Source organism: Oryzias latipes, chromosome 21, assembly GCF_053564925.1.
Source record: "Oryzias latipes strain Hd-rR chromosome 21, Olatipes_Hd-rR_3.1".
NCBI classification, from domain to species: domain Eukaryota; kingdom Metazoa; phylum Chordata; class Actinopteri; order Beloniformes; family Adrianichthyidae; genus Oryzias; species Oryzias latipes.
The window spans coordinates 25,651,295-25,673,621 of NC_136257.1; the positions used below are offsets into that span (position 1 = coordinate 25,651,295).

The 22,327-nt window shown below is 40.2% G+C and overlaps 1 protein-coding gene across 2 annotated transcripts; it reads right to left on the reverse strand.

Annotated features, from left to right (window-relative positions):
* Positions 1 to 660: 660 nt before the first annotated feature.
* Positions 661 to 22,169, reverse strand: rap2aa (RAP2A, member of RAS oncogene family a). 2 transcript variants are annotated; one of them, XM_020712974.3, is made up of 3 exons: positions 21,043 to 21,908; positions 3,408 to 3,466; positions 661 to 2,236 (listed from the first exon to the last, which is right to left on the reverse strand). In XM_020712974.3, the coding sequence occupies exons 1-3, from the start codon at positions 21,354 to 21,356 to the stop codon at positions 2,217 to 2,219; spliced, it is 393 nt and encodes a 130-aa protein (XP_020568633.1). In that variant the 5' UTR covers positions 21,357 to 21,908; the 3' UTR covers positions 661 to 2,216. The 2 variants fall into 2 exon arrangements, with proteins under 2 accessions (XP_020568633.1, XP_004081824.1); XM_004081776.5 differs by lacking the exon at positions 3,408 to 3,466 and having other exon boundaries at positions 21,043 to 22,169.
* Between the last annotated feature and the right edge of the window lie 158 nt (positions 22,170 to 22,327).

Below are 22,327 nucleotides of genomic sequence, written 5' to 3' on the forward strand. Positions count from 1 at the left end.
AAATGGAAACGGTTTAGTTCATTGCTAGCATCTTTGCAATGCTGGATATGGATTACCGGTACCTTTATGTCAGAAGAGTGGCCTTGATTTATCATCATTTGGAAAAAAAAAAAAAACACAAAAACCAGACATCGTCAGGCATGTCTGACGATGTCATCACTATGTCTGGGTTCACTGGATAAACCAAAAACATTAGTCATTAACAAATCTGAGTCTACGATTGGTCAAAGTTCAACCTGATTTAACTGGCAACGTGTGTTCAACGGTCACACCATTTGTTCGTAGAGCCTAAAATCAGTTTTGAGAAAACGTGTTTTTTTATGCTTGTTTATATAGACCTTTCATTGGAAGTGGCTGCTTGAACACGCTTTGCTGAGGACAAATTGTATATAGCTTGAAAAAACGTGAAAAAAGACTTTTACTTGCAACTTTCATGTTTTGTTTTAAACCCGCTATGAAATGGGACGTTCCACTCAATTGTAGCATTTATAACAAATGATGTTTTTCCCCAAAAGACCCCAGTGTGTAAGAGCCAAAAATACTTGAGTCTAGTTTCCACGTTACCATGTCAAGAGGAGGAAAAGCGGAGAAGAAAAGGAGAACACACACAAGAATGGCTTAAAGGACTCCATTCACTTCACAGGAACATGGGGGCTGCACTCGAGTGTTGAACGCACTTTTATTGTTTAGGTGTCAAATGTAACAGTGTCACCATTCATTAGAGGAATAACGAGTCAATGGTCACATAAAAAAATAGAAAATCAACCATGGAAATGGTAACACGGGGAAGGTCTGGCTCCCGTGCCTTCAGAGATGTACAGTGTTCAGATCCAGATGCTTGTGTGTGTTTGGTTTACTCATTTCCACTGCCTTTTACTGATCGCTACTAGTCCTTTTTTTTTGTTTACTAGCCATGCATACAGTTCCACGATTCCATGTGTATCAAGTCAATGTCTTCAAATGAGCTGGCACTTTCTGTATCAAATATTTACACTACCATCACTTTCCTCATTAATATTTATTACTAGATTTTTGAATACTCTTAGCAATAAGTATGGCGTTGAGATACTGAAACTCTTAAGTGCCACTTACCGCATTAATATCCGAGGAGAGAAAGAAAGTAAGAAGTATGACAGAAGTCTGCGTCTTCGTTTTAAAGGTCACCCCTTCCTGAACGGAGCTTGAAGAAGGTATTCAAATACTATAAAATACTTTTGTTCAACCAGAATGCAATATGCTAAGAAGTAATCTGACCAAGGGCACAAACAAACAAACAGAAAAAATCACACAGTGCGTGAAAGACTCTGCTATGCCTAAGGACCCGAAATGAGAAAAATTGCAATGAGATGACTTTAAAGATGCCGCAGGAGTTATTTTCTTTCCATTGCCACTCTGAATGACTGAAAAAATGGGAATCACCTCTTTGGTTCAGCCCTGTGATTAGGAAAAAAAACAAACATCTTCCATCAGTACCTACAAAAGCTAGACTGAGAGAGAAACTCTAGACACAGAAAATCAAAGACTCCTATTTAAAAGCACTGGTTCCTTAGAAAGCTCTGCTGGATTTGGAGTGTTGTGGAAATGCAAACATGGTAACAAGAAATGCTTATCAGTGCTGCGTGTGGAAGTACACAAAATGATAATACTCAGAACAAGCAGTTCATCAGCCCAAAAGGTCTAATTCTTTGCTGACGATTCATGTCTCTACAGGTGGAAAGACAAAAACAAACAATAGAAGATGGTGACATAAGGCGAGGGTATGTTCCTTTTTGTTATGCATCAAATTCTCTTGTGGCAAATTCCTGGCATTCTCCATTCAGCTTTTACTGCAACTTTAATGCTGCTATGAATTCAAATCCACTGTGTTTAACCACTACCTTTCACTCAGTTTTGTTGGCATTTGTTTGTCTTAGTGTGTGTATTTCCTACACAAGAGGGGTGCTTTCTCTCAGCACACATTTTTTTGTTTCCAGGCTTGTTTCCCAGAGGCCCCCGGGGCTATTGTATATTGCACGAGGAGCAGCAGGGATCATCTTTGTCCGGCTGGGCAGCGTAGTCCATCTGCCGAACGATCTCGGCAAAGAGTTCATCTACCATAGTTTTGCTCTTGGCCGAGGTCTCCATGAACGGACAGCCCCACTCCTCAGCCAGAGCCTGACCTTCACCGGACGACACCTCCCGCTCACTTTCCAGGTCCACCTTGTTGCCCACCAGGATCACGGGAACCTTCTCGTACCTGAGGACAAACACAGATCCAAGCAGGAAGTCAGGCCTATAAGTCAGTCAGCGGGGATAAACAAAGAGTTATATTTAAAAAAAAGACAAATATCAATCAAATTTAGCAAAGGAACCTAATACAACTTCTTCCAGGAAAATAGTGGATTTTTTTGTTTTTATATCAAGGAGAAAATACCTGCAACTTCTCTGAAGTCTGTGCACATTTACCAGCTGACATTTGAGAGATAAGTTCAGGTTAATTAACAGGGTTAATCAGTGCTGGTGGTTATGTGGGGAGGGATTGATGACATTAAAATAAAAACTCATTATTATGTAAATTATTGCATAAACTCCTTTATACCTGCTAGCACTGACATTTTTGCAAATCATTTTTCACTTAAATGTAACTTCAAAAAATTTGAAAAGCCTCATAGATGACTGGCATTGTATGAAACAGATAAATAAATAAAAAACCTTTGGGTAACATTTTGAATAAATGACATTTTTTAAAAATAAACTTTCTCTTTCAGAGTGCTCTAGTTGATGTTAGTATTAAATCACTGAATAAAAAACTTGATTTTGTAACTAATTGGTGATAATAAAGCTTGTTTTTTTTATAGAGATAATCAGAAGAGGAAGCAGAGAGTAGTGAACCTTATGGAGGAAACAGATTGACAACCAGAGATAGCAGGAGTTGTATAGCCTTTAAAGTCCCACTTTGATCATATTTTGATCTGCTGCAAAAGTATTCTCAGTGGTCTTTTATTTTTGACAGTTTGTTCTTCAGCAAAATAAATAAAAAAATAAAAATCTGTGTCATTCTCTAGGACATAGTTTCTGCAAAGCAGCACTAAATCAGAGTAAGCCTGCTCCCATTTACCATCATCCATCTGTTTACTAGCTCTCCCGCTAGCTTACAGCCCCTCACAACCCCAACCTAACATTACTAGTGCGCATACAAAACTACATTTACGCACAGATCAGATTTGAGACTCCTTTCATGTCTCCGGATTTGTGCGTAGATGATGAGTTTAAATGTTGCTAGAATTCTGGGTCATTAGAGTTTTCTTATAAGCCACTTTTAACTAAGGCAGTGAATAATATCTAGTAAAAACGTGGCATTTTTTCCACTTTCTTAAAACAAATATGCCCCGATGATTAAAAAAAAAAAAAGGATTTCCAGAACTCACCGCTCCCTCTCAGCAGTGCCACTCCTGACAAGGAGCAATCATTATCGGGGCATGTCTTTCTAAGAAAGTGAAAAAAAAAAAGAAAAACTCAATTTTTTTTCTAGATATTATCCACAATATCCCATATATGAAGATGTAATGAAGTCTCACAACCCCTTGTGCATTTGTAACTCTGATCTGTGAAAACATTATATATATATATATATATATATATATATATATATATATATATATATATATATATATATATATATATATATATATATATATATATATATAAATGTATATATGTACATATTAGGCCTGCACAATATACCGCAAATTTATCGTTATCGCAATATCCAGCTCTGCAATAGGCAAAAAGACGGCGAATATCGCAATAAATCGTAAAGCCAAAATGTGCTAAAACAATCTTATAGCAGGTTGAGGCATTTAACGAATCAAATAAATCCTTTTATGCTCTGACCAATCAGATGGACGCTTTCCCATTGTTTACCATTCAGATGGAGGCCTATTATGTTAGATGTTTGTCACCTATGTCGATGAGGGTCATTTGGAATTTAATTTTAAACTGTTGCAATGAAATGGGAATGATGTTTTTGGTTATTTTTCTATTTGTTTATATACCGCAAATTATATCGTTATCGCAATATTAAGCCCTAATATCGCATATCGCAAGTTTTCCTCATATCGTGCAGCCCTAGTACATATATATATATTTTTTTTCTTTTTAGGGAGCAAAGAGAAAAATCTTTCAACCAGTTTGACTTCAGGTAATGGAAAAAAATGTCATTGAAGAAATAAAAACAATGTACTGATAGGAAAAACTTAAGTTTCTAAATATCTCCAACAAATTTGGATAGTTCCACAGTAGCTCCAAAAGAGTTGATGTAGATGTGCATCCATCCATCCATCCATCCATCCAACCATCCATCCATCCATCCATCCATCTATCCATCTATCCATCCTCTTAACCAGCTGGGACCCCACGGGTAGGAAGAGGCAATAATCCTATGAGCACCAAACTTGTTGCTATGTCGCAGAATACCCACAGTGGACTTGGACCTACTATTTGAAAGCCAAAGGAGATAGGCAGTTCAAATGAACTAACTTCTGCACTGTGACCGCCAAACGCATGGGCTAGGATTTACCATTGTATTCACTACATTCATTTTTGAATGAAAAACACGGCAGATCCCTGAGATCTTCAGAGGAACAGAGACAGCTCAGAAGAATCAGAGACAAAGCTGATCACTTCCTTATACTATAAGACAGTTTTTCTTATTTGCTGCCAACAGGCAGAGCTGCAACAGCTCTGAGGTTCTATGTTTTAGTAGTATTTGTTTAACTTCGCACTGCAGGAATTTACACCATTAAAATGTCTTGAAATGAAATTCAGACTCTTTTCATTAAACTTCCCTTGTTAGTCAATTTTGAGGTCACATATGTAACTAAACTTCTGTTTAAAGATTTATAAAACATCTGCATCATGCATCTTAATTTGAAAGAGTAAAATGTTAGAAATACACATCTTTATTATGGCCCGCAGCAGCAGTCACTGACTGCAAGGACCATATTGTTTTCGCAGTTGGAACGACGACTTCGCCGCCTTTCAGCGAGAATTTGACCCCCGCCGCATGCTCGAAAAGTCACCAAAATGTGCACACACCTGGGATAAATTGCAAATGAATTTTCCACAAAGTCAACGTCACCCCCACGAAGACGAAGACATCACGGCCAGCGATCCCGTCAAAAAAAATGAATGGGCCGAAAATCGCGTATGGGGCCGAACAAAATGTACTTCAAAATACAGTCGCGAAACCAAGACACACGTGTCGGGGATATCCCAAAGATGTTTTGAAATCATTATGGGACGGCCACACGACCTACGGCTTGGCGGCCATCTTGTGGCGAACTCTGAGAATTGGCGATTTTCGTGTTTTCCCACAATATGGGGAAAAGACACTTTTGTTTGAAGGATTTTCACGCAATTGCACACACTTGCTGCCAGCTCCAGTCTACAAACACCCCAGAAGTGTCGTTGACCTTTGACCTTGGGAAAAGGCCGCCATCTGGAATTTTCTCAAAAAAGCACCTTTAGCACCAGATACAAACGAAAACTCGTCGCTGGAATTTTCATTAATCGTCTCGTAACTTTTTGGGCACCAACGTCCAGCTACTCTGGACAAAATGTTGGAATTAGAAGTTGTAGATTTTGAACGGCGTGCGCGTGGCGAGCTAGCAAAGTGGCGCACTGTAATAACTCCCATGCCTTTCAACACAATACAGTGAAAATTGAATGCATGCATTCATGCCTGAAACTGAATACATTGAAAAACACTGGATATGGACATATAAGGAATGTGGACGTGGTTAGCATAAAACCACTGTTGTTAAGGACGGCAAAAAGTTTACTTTTACCGATTTGTCCGAAACTGACGTCAATCTGTTCGTCCTCTCAAGGGGACCAAAACATAAAATGGTTGCTATGGAGATAAAATAAACAAAAAAGCCGCCATTTTGTGTTTTTTTTTTTATCAAATTATGGCATATAGCTCTCACCATTGGAGGAATGTGTTTTTCTGAGTCAGTTGATGATGCTGATCGCTATGCTAGCACTTTTAGCTATGTTAGCATAGCTAGCATAGTTAGCATAATTAGTATTTTAGGTAATGTGTTTTTCTGAGTCAGGTAATGATGCTGATCGCTATGCTAGCACTTTTAGCTATGTTAGCATAGCTAGCAAAGTTAGCATATTTAGTATTTTAGGTAGTGTGTTTTTCTGAGTCAGTTGATGATGCTGATCGCTATGTTAGCACTTTTAGCTATGTTAGCATAACTAGCATAGTTAGCATAATTAGAATTTTAGCTAATGTGTTTTTCTGAGTCAGTTGATGATGCTGATCGCTATGCTAGCACTTTTAGCCACATAAGCATAGCTAGCATAGTTAGCATAATTAGCAAATGCCGTTTTGACTAGCCTTTATCAAAAGTGGGCAGTAAGGGGGTTAAGGGGGGTTGTGGTGCATAGAGTTGGGCGTTGAAGGCGGGTTGCGTCTGCGGGCCATACAACGCCGCTTGCGGCTTTAATTATAAATGTCTCTGAAAGAAAACTACTAATCAACATAAAAACTGCATTTTTAGTTGTAATTAATAAATTAGCACCATTATTGTTTCAAGCAAAACTGTCTTGAAAACCCCAAACGTCAGGAGGTTGCTACTTCCATTACATTAAAATTGTGGCGTAAAGATTTCTGTCGTTCTGACCAATAAAAAGAAGCAAATATTGGTGCATTGAAAAAAATAAGGAAGACTTAAAGTTGGAAATTAATAGTTCCATTTCTCATTCTATTTTTGACCAAAACTGTGCATTAATTTTTAATATGTTTTAATTTTTCTATCTAAGCTATTCTTTTACTAAGGTAACATTTGTAGAAATATTAACAAAATTAAAAAAATTTAAAGCTGTTTTGAGATTATATTTCCATTTTTGAATAAATGGTCATTTTTGAGAAGATATGTGGTCCCAATATAAAAGTTTTTGGCAAACATAATAAACAGATCCTTCTTGTTTCTTTTTGCTTTAAAAACAAAAGTGTACCGTAAATAGTGTATACTTTATCGCGCTTTACTGCCTTCTTAGAAGGCCCCAAGTGCTTTACAGTCCCATTCGCCTATTGACACACACTGATGGCAGCACCAGTAACAAACACCGGCACCAACCTGTAACCACCAGTACTAATGTGGGGTTTAGTGTCAGGCACGGGGGGAAGCGAACCTGCGATCTCCTGATCAGATGTCAACCGCTCTATCGCTGCGCCACAGCCACCTGTAAATTCAGCCTTATCCTGAATTTTGTTCGCCGAGAACCAAAAAAACTATCACTGTCACTATCAAACTGCATTTCGTCCATGAAAAATAAACTGCCTCCACTAAAGCTTAATAGTGGATGCAGATCAACCATTCTTTACAAATAAAAACCCAAATTTCTAAGTTGTACTCCAAAATGCTGAAAATTAAAAACTTGTTAGGTAAAGTTTGTTGACAATTTTAACGATAACAACAATAATAGTAACCTTTTTTTAGACATAAAAACACTTTATTTTATTTTTTTGTGGTCTAAATAAAACTCCTTTCCAGAGAAAATTGATTTGTATTATCATTTTCATTCATGTCTATGTACTAACATGAATAACATCTTGCAACATCAGAGCCTTCAACACAACTACATCTAAGGTATCCCATCTCTTAACAGCACTGTGAAGAATTTTCAAATTTCTGCCCATCCTCAAACGTCTTTTTTTGCATTCTGCTTTCATGCTATGAAAAAGCCTGTTCGATATTTCACCGGCAGAAAAGCCCTCTGCTGTTTTCTGTGGTAACTGTACACAAGGGCACGTCTGATGTTGGAGAGATGGATACTGAAGGTACACCTTTGATGCTTTTCCAGGTTGAGCAGCCTGAGGAACCCCGAACACCAGGAGCTGGAGGTTGCAGCGTTAAATTAGCTCAGATTCCAGCGACTTTGATGTGCTTATGAATACATTACCCGGTAAACTTTAATCTAAACTAACCTGTTCTGTTCGCCGTGATCATGTCTCCGTCCGAAAGAAGCAACCAGGAATTGGGTTGCTTCTCACCAGAAGTGAGTGGGCGTGTGACCAAAAGCTTGAGTGCACCTTAAGAAGCTTTATGGTACCTTGAGCCAGACACTCAAACTGATACGTTGCAGTGAATTTTAGGATTGAATAAACAGAGTGAGACAGTAATTATTCATAAGGGATTATAATTGCAAATCTCCTTCAACTTTTTTAAAGTAAAAGAAAACAGCAAAAACAAAAACATGTAGGCCAAAGCTGTCAAATGACTTTTTAAAAGACTTTCCTGAAAAAAAACAACCCTTTAATTAATTATTTTTTTTATTGGCAACTACAGTGCGTGTGCATTTTAGTTTGAACTTAATTCAAACAAATAAAAGAAATTATAAACATTATATTGTCCGAATGAAACCACTGACTTCGTTAGCCCGCCACTAGTGTCCCGATTGGCCTCAATCCTGCATGTTGTACTGTTTTCCGATGTCTATCACACCTGTTAAAGTTATCCACTCTTGCAGGGACCTATCAAGGAGTCATAGTTACTTGAATCAGGAGTGTTGGAGAGAGTTAAACATGTAGTTTTGGGGACTATGGTTGAGACGTTGCTACCGAGCTACAGTCCTGATTGTTTTCCAGATACCCAACTTATTGCTGATTATTAGAATAAGTTGTGTTCAGATCAGCATCTGCCACCACCATTTTTAGCCAGAAAAATAGCATTACTACACATCCATCCATCCATCCATCCATAAAGTATAAAACTTGGAAGAAATTGACAGATTACACATTTCTTTTTCAAAACACAACTCCATTGTGGCCAATCTAATAAAAAAGTGTGTGTGTATTGCAGGATATGAGCTTTGTCAGCACAAGATTATAATATTGGCGTGGGTGTAAAGCAGTTTAGATAAAACGTTGTGAATCTTTATGGGGTAACAGATTGCTTTAGAGCTGTACGGGCATCAGCTACATAAAAATGTGCACATTTTTGATGAGAAGATGGTGTTAAAAATTGAATTTTCTTCTTGTTTCCTCTTTTTCTCTCAAGCTGGTTATACATCTACTGAAACCTTTAGTGATAATAACAGAAAAAAACAGTAGTCAAGCAGGTTTAAACTATAATTTTAGAGGCTCTCTGGGCCTTAAGATAACCAATTTCCACCAATCTGTTTTTGGACTAAACAGTTTGGAATGAAGAAGCAAAAATCCTCCGTCGTCCAAAAGACAGAAATAACCCAAGTCTGGTCTGTATTTTGACACAGGCACCACAAACAACACGCCAAAACTCAAATCTTCGGCTTGTAATGCCAAGAGGCAGCAGAACACCAACTGCAAACATCCATTCAAGCTCACACAGACACGTCTCATCTATAATGCATGATGCAGATCATCTCACAGACGGACCCTGCTGCTGACGGACAGAGAAGCCCACGAGCACCTTGGAGTGTAACAGCCTTTTGAATATGGAGAGAAGAAGCTTTGTTGGACTTCCAGAAAATGAAAATAAAAAAACACGAGAATTTTATCAATACTTTTCCCCCCCAGAAATGAAAAATGTCAAATTCAAAATAATTACCAATTGAAAAAAATTAAAGAGGTCAGACTGTTGAGGGCAATAAAAACTAAATTAAGATGAAAACTCAATGGAGTTGAGACAGTCAAGTCAAATAGAAAATCAAAGAACTAATGGTACACTATTTATTTTAATGTGTTACAGCAATACATTTGTGCGATTACATGTTGCCACATAGATTTCCATCCATCTATTTTCCAAAGAACCTTAATCCTATTTAGGATCATGGGGTTGCTGGGGCCTATCCTAGTGACTGTTGAGCAAAGGCAGGGTAGACTCTCTCCCACCCCAACACAGATTTCAATTCACCCATTTTCCCAACCTGCTTAGTCCATTTTAGGGTCACGGAGTTACTGGATCCTAGCTCAGCTGGTATTGGGTGAAGGGGGGCAGGTTGTTATTGCAGTGCAGGGCCACAGAATCACACACTTTCACATCCACACCTATGACAAACATTTCATTTTTTCCAAAGTAAATTTTCTGAGTTGCAAAGTCCATTTTGATGGGACATTTATCCTAAGCAAGTGTTGAAATTACATCAGCCAAAAAGTGGAAGATCAAAAAAACCTTCCTTCTATCCACACTTATCTGCTGCAAACTGTACACAATCTTATTTCAATGCTAAACCTCAAACTTTTATTTTGTTCTTCCAGCACTATTTGCTATCCTGTTTTTTTTATTATTGCAAGATGCTGAGATCTTTTTTTTTTCTTTTGACAAAAATGTTTCAGACACCTGGGTAGATAGTAGATGGTAGTAAATGACTTAATGTGTAAGAATTTACGAAATTGAGGAATCAAAATGTCGTGCCCTGGCATAATTCAAGACAGTCTGAGCCCTAATGACATAAGTAAGTTTTGGATCTAAATCCATTTATTTGGTGATAGGTTTTTGACTGTTCTACATAACAATCCCTTAAATGATTTTGTTAAATGAAACGCAGAGAGTGGAAACAAACAGCATCAAAAAGCTGTGTCCCTCGACTGCAGATTCAGAGTATTCTGGGAGACATTACTTTGTTGAGATTAGAAGATCATTAATGGAAAAGCCTTTTTTAGGATTATCGTAAAGGGATCCATTCTGGGGATTTAAGGGCTCTGTAGACACAGAATAACTTAATGGAGTAACTTAAAATGCTTATGTACATACATTTTGCAACATTGGGCCAACTGCAGCTTTGAGACTGTCCTGTCTTGGAGGAAATGGCTTTGGCTGAAATCTAACACACTGAATGGTGAAACAAGCTCAGTCAGTGTGTTGGAGGAATTGTTAGCTTGCTGCTGCCTGCCTTCATATCCTGCTGCGTTGCAACCTCAGGCAGCTGAAGGCAGGAGAGATGTTTACACTCCTCATCAAAAGGGTCTTTTATGTTTACAAAGGATGGTTCGGCTGGGTAGAACCGCAGGATGATGGGACTCTCCAATCATTTCATAAGCGTTGCTCAGTTTGCTGAGCTTATTAGCAGTGTAAGTCCCTCCTCTTAACAAAATGGTTTTCATTTTAGGGAGTAAAGTGGAAAATGTCACTTCTAATGCATCATTGTTTGACCTTAATGTTTCATCTCTTGTTAAGGAAAGGTTCTTGATCAGTAATGGCTTCCTGTGGCAGCCAGTGTGTGAATCTCGTCATTTTTTTTTAGCATACAATGGTGTTTTTCTTTAGATTTTTGCCTAAAAATATCAGAAACTGCCTGTGATTCTCCCAGACAAGTAAAAAAATAATAATAACAAAGCCAAATTTTTAGTTGAAAACAGGCCGGTAATCTGTGACTTCACCCATAGATATCTGAATGGCCAAAAAAAGAAATGTGCGCGGCTATATTGGAATACAGAGGTTCCTCGCTACAACACAGTTCCCCTTTTGCAGGGTATTTTGGTGGAATTGTGCATGCTTTTTTTTGTTTTTTCACAGCCCATTGTTTTCTGCATCCTGATTGGCTGTAGACCAATGTCAATCAATCTCTTCTGTGTCTCCAGTACAAAATGAGTTCAGTTCACCCAGTTTACACAAACCTTTGATTGTGAGCAGATCTTTGTTTTAATTCTATAATACTTGACTTATGTTTCTACAAAGGTTTTAACTTTGAGAGTTAAAACCAGAGAGAAAAGTGTGAAAATGTTCATGCCTCTCTGAGAAAAGTGTTTAGTGAAGGATTTTAAAACCTTAAAGGCCTGTACACACCAGGTCGAATTTCGCCGGCGAAACCCTTGTGCTATCTTAGATGACCCCACCCTTGCATTGATGTGTTCTCCCTACCATGACAAAGGTGGATAAAGGTGGAAAGATTTCATGTAATCCATGGACACCAGTGAAGATCACAAATCATTGAAGAAAAAAGGTTCAGAGCACTGTCTAGTGGGTCTAGAGGACCCAACTCCCAATGTTAAAGTGCCTAGGATAGCACAAGGGTTACCGCCTCGTGACTAAACAAAGGGCACCAATGTGAGTGTGCACACCGGCGCGAAAAAACGCCATGCGTCAAAGCGCCACTTTTTAAAAAACGCCTCGGGTTCGTTTTTTTGGTTTGACGCGCGGCGTCGAAATCTATTCGACCAATGAGAACGGCGCTTATGCACACGTGTCTGGAGCTTCTGAAGTTAGTAAAACACAACTTGGGGGCGCTCAAACACAAAACTGCCTTTCTGAGCACACATACCAGTGAAGAACAAATACGCCAAGTAGCGTCTACACAGCCGCGAAGAAATAATGACGGACATTCTAAAATATCCTCGAACCAAGCACTAGTTGGAACAACTGGTGCTTGAAATATTCATGTTTTCTTTGTATGATTCTGACAAGCGCGTAAATACTTGCTCTCTTCTTCTGCGTGAAAAGCGACTTTAAGAAGCGTAAAGTTGCGCAGCGCCACCGTATGTACAGGAGTATTTCTGTTTACATTAAGCGCCATCTAATGTCAGGGAATGAAATTGCATGTTTGCTCGGCTCATCGTCAGCGAAAATCGCCTGGGTGTGAACACAAAAAACATGGCAAAAAACGCTGGCGAATAACGCCTGGCGAATATTCGTCCCGGTGTGTACGGGCCTTAAGGCGACGTCACACAGCCAATACGAATACTTTTGCGCAAATTGCACGGATGAAAGTACGTGAATATATGTAGAAAAAGTGATAGAAGTTGTGGTCACTCACGTAAATTTTCCCAGGTGTATCACAAATGTACCACATTAAAGAAGAAGAAGTACGAAAAAAGCACACAAAGAAGATGTAAATTAAGCCTGCACAATATACCGCAAATTTATCGTTATCGCAATATCCAGCTCTGCAATATGCATATCGCAAAAGACGGCGAATATCGCAATAAATCGCAAATCCAAAATGTGTTAAAACAATCTTCTAGCAGCTTGAAGCATTTAACGAATCAAATAAATCCCTTTATGCTTTGACCAATCAGATGGACGCTTTCCCATTGTTGACCAATCAGATGGAGGCCTATTATGTTAGATGTTTGTCCCCCATGTCGATGAGGGTCATTTGGAGTACAGTAAACCCTTGTTTTTCGCGGGGGTTACGTTTCAGAAAGAACCCGTGATAGGCAAAATCCGTGAAGTAGAAACCTCTATTTTTTTAACAATTATTATACAATTAAATACTCTATTATACATTGAAAAGAAAGAACAAACCATTTTACAGGCTCAAGCAATTGTTTCACAAATCAAAGTACTTTAAAAACGTTTATTTTTCAACAAACAACTTCTGTACTGTACTGTCAAATAATAATTTGAAACATCGCTGTAAACAGAAGGCTTCAAATCGCGGAGATTAGCCCCGCCCACCGCGACCCGAGAGTAATTAAATTAAACGGGAGAAAATTTAAAATGATCATGAAAAAAATACAAAGTACAAACGGACAAATAGTGGCTCAGGTGTATTTCAATGCTTTTCAGTCTGAGAAGCTGCAGTGTTTTCTCCTTCTCAAGCCTGCGGTGCAGCTGTGTGTGTTTGTTCGGGAGAAGAACATAGTGATTGACAGTTGGTGTTGCTCTTTTTCTATGGGTTTTAGAGAAACTTGACATTGCAAGATGATTTGCATGTACGTAATTTGGAATGCTGATTTACTTACGAGTACATATTAAACTGCAACATTATTGACGCACAGGTAGAGAAGAAGCGGAGTGACTTTTTTAGCCAATCAGAATGCAGAACACAATGCACGATGCAAATCCGTGAAGTAGCGAAACCGTGAAAAGTAAACCGCGTTATAGCAAGGGATCACTGTATAATTTTTAAACTGTTGCAATGAAATGGGAATGATATTTTTGTTTATTTTTCTGTTTGTTTATTTACCGCAAATTTATCGTTATCGCAATATTGATCACTAATATCGCATATCGCAAGTTTTCCTCATATCGTGCAACCCTAATGTAAATCAATGCAGAAGTCAAATCTGGCCCAAAATTTGTGCGTTAATTATGTAATTTTAACATGTTCATGCACCATGTGTGTGATATAAAAGTTACCGTATACATCTGTAGTACATGCATGAAAAGTCCATTAGACATGTGTGGAGCGATCAGGGAAACCCACAAATTAGCGTATACATCTCGAAAAGAATTACACACAATTGCGTAAGATTAATGCAACAGTTACGTATAAACTACATAAGTACTCCTAAACTGCGATATTCTCAACTGACCAAAAATTTTGAACAAATGACGAACAAAACAAACACTTATGAATTACGCATATCACACATGTATCGTGGAAGACCGAAATTTCGTATGTGGAAAATGCAGAAAAAGTAGTGGCTGTGCGACACCGCCTTTAAAACATTCATATTAGTTGTGAAACATAAAGCCGACTACTTTGCAGATTTCGCTCATTGATGGTTATTTTTAAAACTGCTATCTTGTTACAGTTTCTATCTCAGTGTATTTGCCGTTTGATAGCATTACAATAAAAACAATCTCTTTCATTTACATGCAACACAACAATAGACTTTGTCTGAAGTCTAAAGCCTCATTATTGACCCTTTGGCAGTATTGAATACAACCTCATGCTGTGAGAAAATATTAATCTAAAGAAAATCATTACTTATGCAACGCAGTTTGAATACCAGGTCAACTGTTTACTAGTCTTTACTGACCTTTAGCCGTGCTAGTGCAGTTAAGATGACAGATATAACGACAGTGATAGAGAAAGCATCCCGCTTCATCCTGATAAATAAGCCGTAGCACAATGTTTAAATGAATTATTACTCGTGCAAAATTAATGACAGGGAGCCACCGACGTTATCGGATGAATCACAAGCAGCAACGAAACTGTATGACAGCAGTGCTAAGAGCGTTTTGGTAATGGCTTCACCTCTGTTGTCTGATAGGTCACTAATCACAACACATCCGGGCGTAAACTTCACTGCAGCTGTGGAGAGGTATGATGAGGCCCCCAGCTGCTTTCCAGGTGTAATCACGGTCACCCCGGGCCTCTGTGGAAGAGCTCGTCCCTGCCGCTATCAGCAGGCTCTGATGGATGCTGACAGGGTTCAGAGTGAGAGCGACACACAGCAGGGACTCTAAACTGGAGGAACGCCGATATGGCCGCCATCGGTCGTCTGTGTTTCTGCACCGAGGGGTGACTAACGAGCAAAAGGCAACACTTCCAAAGATTATACAAAATCCCTTTTTTAAAAGGATGAGGAGACATAACAGACACCAGAAAACAATAATTTTGAGTCTGGGGTCAAAAGAAAATTTCACTGAGTTAGGATTTTCCACAAAAGTGCCCTCTTAGTTTTCCCCCCCGAATTACTCTTCTAAAACTTTCCAGTCACCTTGAACCAGTCTGCCAGAAGAGATCTAAATGTTTTCAACTCCCATGTTAGGTCTTTCAGTAAAGCCACATTCCAAATAGCTTTGAAAAACTATTGGGAAAATCCCGTCACGAGCCAGATCGAGCCATTCCAACAGTTCAACAGCAACACCTGTTGTTTTTTTGTTACACTTGTTTTGTCCATTTTCAGAAACTACAAGTCATTATTGGCATATTTGGACAAAAAATAATCTGCAAGTGGTTCCAGTTCACAGTTATTCCTCTCAGTTTACAAAGAGCATTCATGACAGAACCTGCATCTAAAGCCTTGTGTCCACTGAACGGTATGGTCCAGTCCTGATTTTGAGCGTTTCCATTATAAAATGGACCCATTAAGCCAGACCAAACAGCACCATATTTGGGCCCCTGTTGGTTGTAGGTCCATAGAAAAATGGAACGGTCTGTTGAAACCTGTTGATTAGCTAAGGGTCATTACGACAAAAAAGGGCTCCAATGGTTCTCCCAATCATCTCTCAATGCGTTTTTTATACAGAGTACCAAAAGCCTAGTGGAAAATAAATGAGCTGCTGGATGACCTCTACTGTTGTTGGTAGCTTCACCCCTCATCCAACATAGCAGTCCAACTTTAAGTTGAAACTCTCTCCTGAATTGCCTGGACCATTCTAAACTGGACCGGACCGTACTGTTCAGAGGAAACAAGACTTTAGAGGACTTAGTAATGCAACTGGGTTACACAATATGAAAAAATCTTGCAATGCACAATGTTAGTGATTTCATATCTAATTTGTGTTTCATACGATTGAAAGAGCTGAGAAAGTTTAGTAACAGACACTACCCGAGAGATGAAGTAAGAGAACAGCTGGAGTCTTCTTCTTTTCTTTTAATCATTAGTTAATTACCGGTAGTAGGTTTCTTGTCAAGATTCTGCTGGAGGAATTACAAACATGACGATGCGGTCTTACAACCCTACACTGGATCTGTGAAAGCTCTGTCTAACACCATGACACGAGCTCAGTTTCCTTAGCTTGAAAGACAAATCATCTGGAGAAATCATGAATGGAAACTTTCACTATCTTTTTTTATGGATGCAAGCGCACAGTTGGGCTTCAGTGCCGTCTCATGAGCGTGCCTGCAGGAAGCAGATGGCCTTCAGAGCTGCAGGAGGAGCACTGGAGGTGAAGCTGTTGAGGTATGACACTCTAAAATAAAGCTATAAATAAAACTGTTTTTTATGAAGACCGCCTCATACCTGAAACTTTATGACTGGGAAAATGCAGTCAATCTAAGATTGTCTTATAAACACACACACAGGTGACAACCTCTTCTTCTTTGTCTTAATGTTTTTTCAGAAAATACATAGTTTTTTCCTTTTTATGTGTCTTGGGGTCTCATTTAATTACTAAAATTGACCAATAAGGGTTGTCTCCATGTTTTTTTTTGGAATACGTTGTGCCATCACTTCATTTTCTAAAACTGCTGACTCCCTTTTAGGGTCATAGGGTTGCTGGAGCCTATCCCAGTTGGGTAAAGGCAGGGTACACCTGGATAGTTAATCAGTCCATCGCAGAGTCACCCTGCGATGAACCAAGAACAATTTAGATTCACCAATTAATCTATGAGGCATTTCTTTGGACTGCCTGGAGAAAACCCACTCATGCAAAACTTCACATAGAAAGGACCCAGCTGGGTTCAAACCAGGGCCTTCTTGCTGTGAGGCCGGAGTGCCAACCACTACACCACATGTGACATCAACATTTAAAGCAAAGATTACCAACATTTGTTTCAAACTTTTAATCAAAACTAGAAGGAGCTGCATTTCCAGAAGAAAATGCAGGGTTGAATGCTGTACTGCTGAATGAAAGCTAAATTTGCTGAAGAAATGTCTGAACTGTACTGGAAAAACCTTGAAAAGTTAAATGATCAAAAGTCCTAGTAGGAATAAGCTGAAAAAGGTTAACATTGTAATAGTAGAATGTCTAAAATAGGTCAAAATTTGTAGAAGGAGTTAAGCATTAAAGCTGAAATTGTTGAAAAAATGGCTGAACTGTTGAAAATTTGAAGATGTTGCTAAAATGGCTAAAAGTGATAGCATTGGAATCAGCATCATCAACCGACTCAAAAAAACACATTGTTTGAGAGTATCATATTGGTAAAAGCTACATGTCTAAGTTGATAGAAAATCCACTTTTTTCAAAATGGCGGCTTTTCTATTAATTCTATCTCCATAGCAACCATTTTATGTTTGGGTCGCCTGGGGATGACGAACCAATCGACGTCAGTTTCAGACAAATCAGAAAAAGTAAACCTTTGGACGTCCATAGCAACGAAGTTTGTTTGCTAACCACGCCCACATTCCTTATATGTCCAGATCCAGTGAATTTCAATATGTTCAGTTCCAGCCATGGATGAAGTTAAATGCAATATTTGCTTCAGATTTGGTCAAAAAATGGCCACCAAACAGTAGGTTGTGTTGACATCCCGTAATGATTTCTAAACCTATTTTATAGTCCAAAGCCTTGTGATCAATTTAACGTTTGAACGGTATCTCTTGCTAAAGGCATGTTGAAGTTACAATGGTTGAAAGAACCAAAGGTTTTCAAGGATTCTCAATGTATTTAAATGGAGCGAAAATCTTGGAAAATCCTGGAATATCTTGAAAAGTTCAAAGATTTGAAGGACCAAAAGTAATAGCTGAAAGGAATAAGCTGAAGGAGTTGAACATTGAAATAGTAGAATGATTGAAATAGGTGAAAGTTTGAAGAAGTTTAAAATTGCCTCACATTTTGGCAAAAAATGGCCGCCAAACTGTAGGTGGTGTTGCCATCCCATAATAATTTTGAGCCTTATATTGAAGTCCAAAACCTTGTGAACATTTCAATGTTTGAACGGTGTCTCTAGCCAAAAGAATGTTAAAGTTACAATTGTTTAAAGAAGCAAAGGTGTGGCCAATGGAGCAAAAAGATTGGAAAATCCGGGAATAACCGGGACTATCTGGAAAAGTTCAAGGATTTGAAGGACAAAATGTCATAGCTGGAATAAGATGAAAGAGCTGAACATTTTAATAGTTGAATGGTTAAAATAGGTGAAAAATTGTAGAAGTTTAACTGTGAACTTCTGCACGAAAAATTCTCCATGTATTTCAATGGAGAAAAAATCATGGAAAATCCTGGAATATCTTAAAAAGTTCAAGGATTTGAAAAACCAAAAGTCATAGCAGTAATAAGCTGAAAGAGCTGAACAGTTTAATAGTTGAATGGTTAAAATAGGTTGAAAATTGTAGAAGGAGTTAAGTGCCGAAAAACGGCGGAAGATAGCGTAAGAGGAAAACAAAGGGTTGAATGCTATACAGCATTCAACCAACTATAACTTGACTGATACTAAAATATATTATTGCCCAAGCAGAAATGAGACAAGAAAGCCATTCTGTTTTCAAATGATCGGAAAACAGGAATTATTAACTTGTTCAAAGGCTGACTTCTTAGCTGATTTTGCCTTTTGGGTCTTTTCTTATTAGGATGGTCCTTTAGGAGTTGGTACATTGAGCAAACCAAACTAGGTGGGAAACGTCACACTGTGCTGACAAGACCAAAGAAGGAAATTATAAGAGGAGAACTGACTTTTCCAGTTAAATCTTTGACTGTCATTCATTGGTAACCGCTAGAAAACACTTTTTTTTTTGTCCTGGGGCCTGCTAACGCGCTGTTATGCTAAATCCCTGGATCACTGCAGTAAATGCAGGGATGACCGTTTATGATGTGTTTGAATCAGAGGAAGATTTTTGTTACTGTAGCCAAATAGAGTAATTGGAAAACAGAAAGGTTGCATTGTGGGGTAGAGGTTAGCACTCGCCTCACAGCCAGGAGGCCCTAATTCAATTCCCAGCTGGGACCTTTCTGTGTGGAGTTCGCATGTTTGCATGTATGCGTTTTCTCCAGGTACTTCAGTTCCTTCCCGCAGTCCAAAGACATGCTTGATATGTTAATTGTTGAATCTGAAATTGTTCCTAAGAGTGTGTTAGTGTGATTGATTGTGTGGCCCTGGAACTGACTGGTGACCTGTCCCGGCTGTGCCCTGCCTTTGTCCACTATTGGCGTGGATAGGCCCCAGCAACCCGGTGACCCCCAAAAGGGATTGAGTGGTTTAGAAGATGGGTGGATGGGTGAACATAGAGATTCCTAAAATGCAGATCAAATCTCACATTTCAGACCCTTTAATGGGTTCAGCATGCACCGCCAAATCAGTGAGCGTTAATCACACGACCCACTTCAATTGTCCGACCAATCACTATAGTTCTCACACAAGGTACGGGTAAGAAGCTAAAGGAGGTAGAGTGTCCATCATCAAATCTACTTTTAAGTCATCCCAAAGACCATAACAAACGGGACCCAATGGCTCTCTACTTTAACCCTCCCATGCTGAGTTTCAAGCAGGCACCCTCTGCTTCACAACGATTTAACCCTAAACACAATTTTAATGGTACTTTTCTGTATATTGCCCTCCATCGTCAGAAAAATGCTACAAGAACATGTTAAAAACACCCAAAACACGATTGTCATTGGAGAGAATCTTTAGAGGCCAACGCAATGTGGATCGAAGCTTAATAACTAAAGAAAAGACCACTCACAATCATTACATCCCTTTAGGTTGACTTGGATACGCTTATGAAAAGTGCTTAAGCCCTAAAAAAGATGCAGCCGTGTCAGGAAAAATCATCAGAATCAATACTAGATATAAAGTCTCACAACAGTTTTGCCTTGTGTGCGACGTTCTGTATGAGCACACACACACTTTTGACACAAGAACACACACTGGCACACTGCAGACAGATCTACCTCTTTCTATTTTCTATTCATGTGGGGGAAACATGTTGACCTCATTCTTTCAAGCAGTGACACATTATACCAGGATTGTTCGGGAAGTATGTTTGATAAGATTCAAATAACATAAAAGATCTTAAATTAATCAGCATAATAAACATCTCTGGAGTTTTTCTCTTCACTCTTCACTTTTTTTTGTGGAGATTTTTAATTGCAGGAACAGGAAAACTGACGCAGAGCTGTAACTGCATCCTCAAAACCCCTCAACGTGCCTTCTCTTGGTCTTTGTGGAGCGCTCTAACGCATGACAGATGACCCCGAACAGCTGCAGCTCAGCGCACGCTGCGCACTGGTCGGAAAATAAAAGACAAACAAATGCAGCGTGGGTGATTGCTGCAGCTGCATCCATGACACAACACATTTAAGCTCTCGGTAGGATTTCATGACATCATGCAACATCAACCATGAAGCAGGACGAGTGACCTCACATCCGGATGCTCGCGCAAGTTACGGCGCGGCTCTTTTGTGAAGGCTGCTGAGCACAAACGTGGGCTCCCCGTCTGCAGAACCGGCCCGATGTGAGACAGGGGCTTCCTCTGCAGGACACACACGCACATTCTTCATTGGATGTCTCTGTGCTGCACTGAATCATGGGTATTTAAAGCTTTTGCAGGGAGCCGCAGTCACTGTGTGGATCCAGGAGCCACATAATAGCAGGTTTCTGTAAAAGCAGATGGTATTTAGGATTGGTGCCCTGTCAGCAATGTGAAGTCTAAGGAGAAGATGAGTTTGGTTTTCTGGAGTGTAAAAAGAATAAAAAAAAGAGGGGGGGGGGGGGGGGGCTTTTGAGGTCACCACCAACCTTTTCACTCTAATGATCTGATCCCTCATGGGCTTTATGTCCTGGAAGCTCTGCTGGTTGACCAGGCTGTACACCAGAATGAACCCTTGGCCGTTTTTGATGTACAAGTCCCGCATGGAGGCGAACTGCTCGGTCCCGGCCGTGTCCAGGATCTCCAGCACCGACGGTGAAGAGTCCACCTCGATCTCTTTACGATAAAAATCCTCTATGGTGGGGTCGTACTTCTCAATGAACGTCCCGGTGACGAACTGCACGGTGAGGGCGGATTTCCCGACCCCCCCGCTGCCCAGGACGACCACTTTATACTCGCGCATCGTGGATTTAGTCGAGTCGCCGCGGAACCGACGCTGTCATTGAATCGAACAGGAAGAAAGGATCCCGCACTCACGGCGCTCAGCATCCGCGTGCCATGTCGGTGTCAACGCGAGCAACGGCAGAGCACAAAGACTCGCTGCCCCGACACGGGCTTCATAGTCAGACAATCGCCATGGCAGGCCGGACCCCCGCATGCGGGGACCGCGGCTGTCCGAACCGAGCGGGGAGACGCACGAACGCTGGCCCGAGGACGTGGACCGAGCGGGGGTTCATCCGCTGAGCTCACCCGTCTCTGTGCATGACAAAAAACAAACTTGCTCCATGATCGGGGAAATAAAACGCCAGAGAACGAGCGCGAAGCCTCGGAGAAACCCGGATCGAGGAAGCCTACATCTGCACTGGGTGAAAGAACTGGCCTCTCTTTGTTTCCTTATTCCCTCCCTGACATGTCTCCGCTTCTCCCCCGCTATCCAACGCGCTCCCATCCGCCATACTCTCGGGTGGAGACCCGCGGCCGCTGCGAAACCAGCCGGTCCCCGCTCGGCTACCGTACCGAGCCGAGCAGAGGGAGGTGGGATGAGGGGAGGGAGGGGGGTCGGTCCCTTCTCAGACGGACGCGTGGCCAGCCCAATGGAAGTGCCGGTGCCTCCAACGTCTCATTCGTGGCTGAATGAGAGCTTCGCGGAGGGGAGCCAGTGAAATCCAGAGGTGACACTTCCGTTCACGTGTTCCAATTCCCATCATTTGGTTGCCCCGGTGACATCCACGGAGAGCACGTCCAATCACAGGACCCAGACGAGGATGTGTATCCAGGAGGAGCAAAACATGAGGAAGATGCTGTTACCATGGCAACGCAGCATTCTGTGCCGAGGACTAAATTTGAGAATGGGCTGTGAAAGACGGTTCACCAATAATTGTAATACTTACTACAGTGACTTTTGCAGTTTTAAAAACCCACTCCAAAGCAAAT

Excerpts from the sequence above, each read along its gene's own strand:
- rap2aa (XM_004081776.5), bottom strand. The coding sequence starts at position 21,356 with ATGCGCGAGTATAAAGTGGTCGTCCTGGGCAGCGGGGGGGTCGGGAAA. Across the intron at positions 2,237-21,042 it reads CAGATCATTAGAGTGAAAAG|GTACGAGAAGGTTCCCGTGA; the intron begins GTTGGTGGTGAC and ends GTTTGTCCTCAG.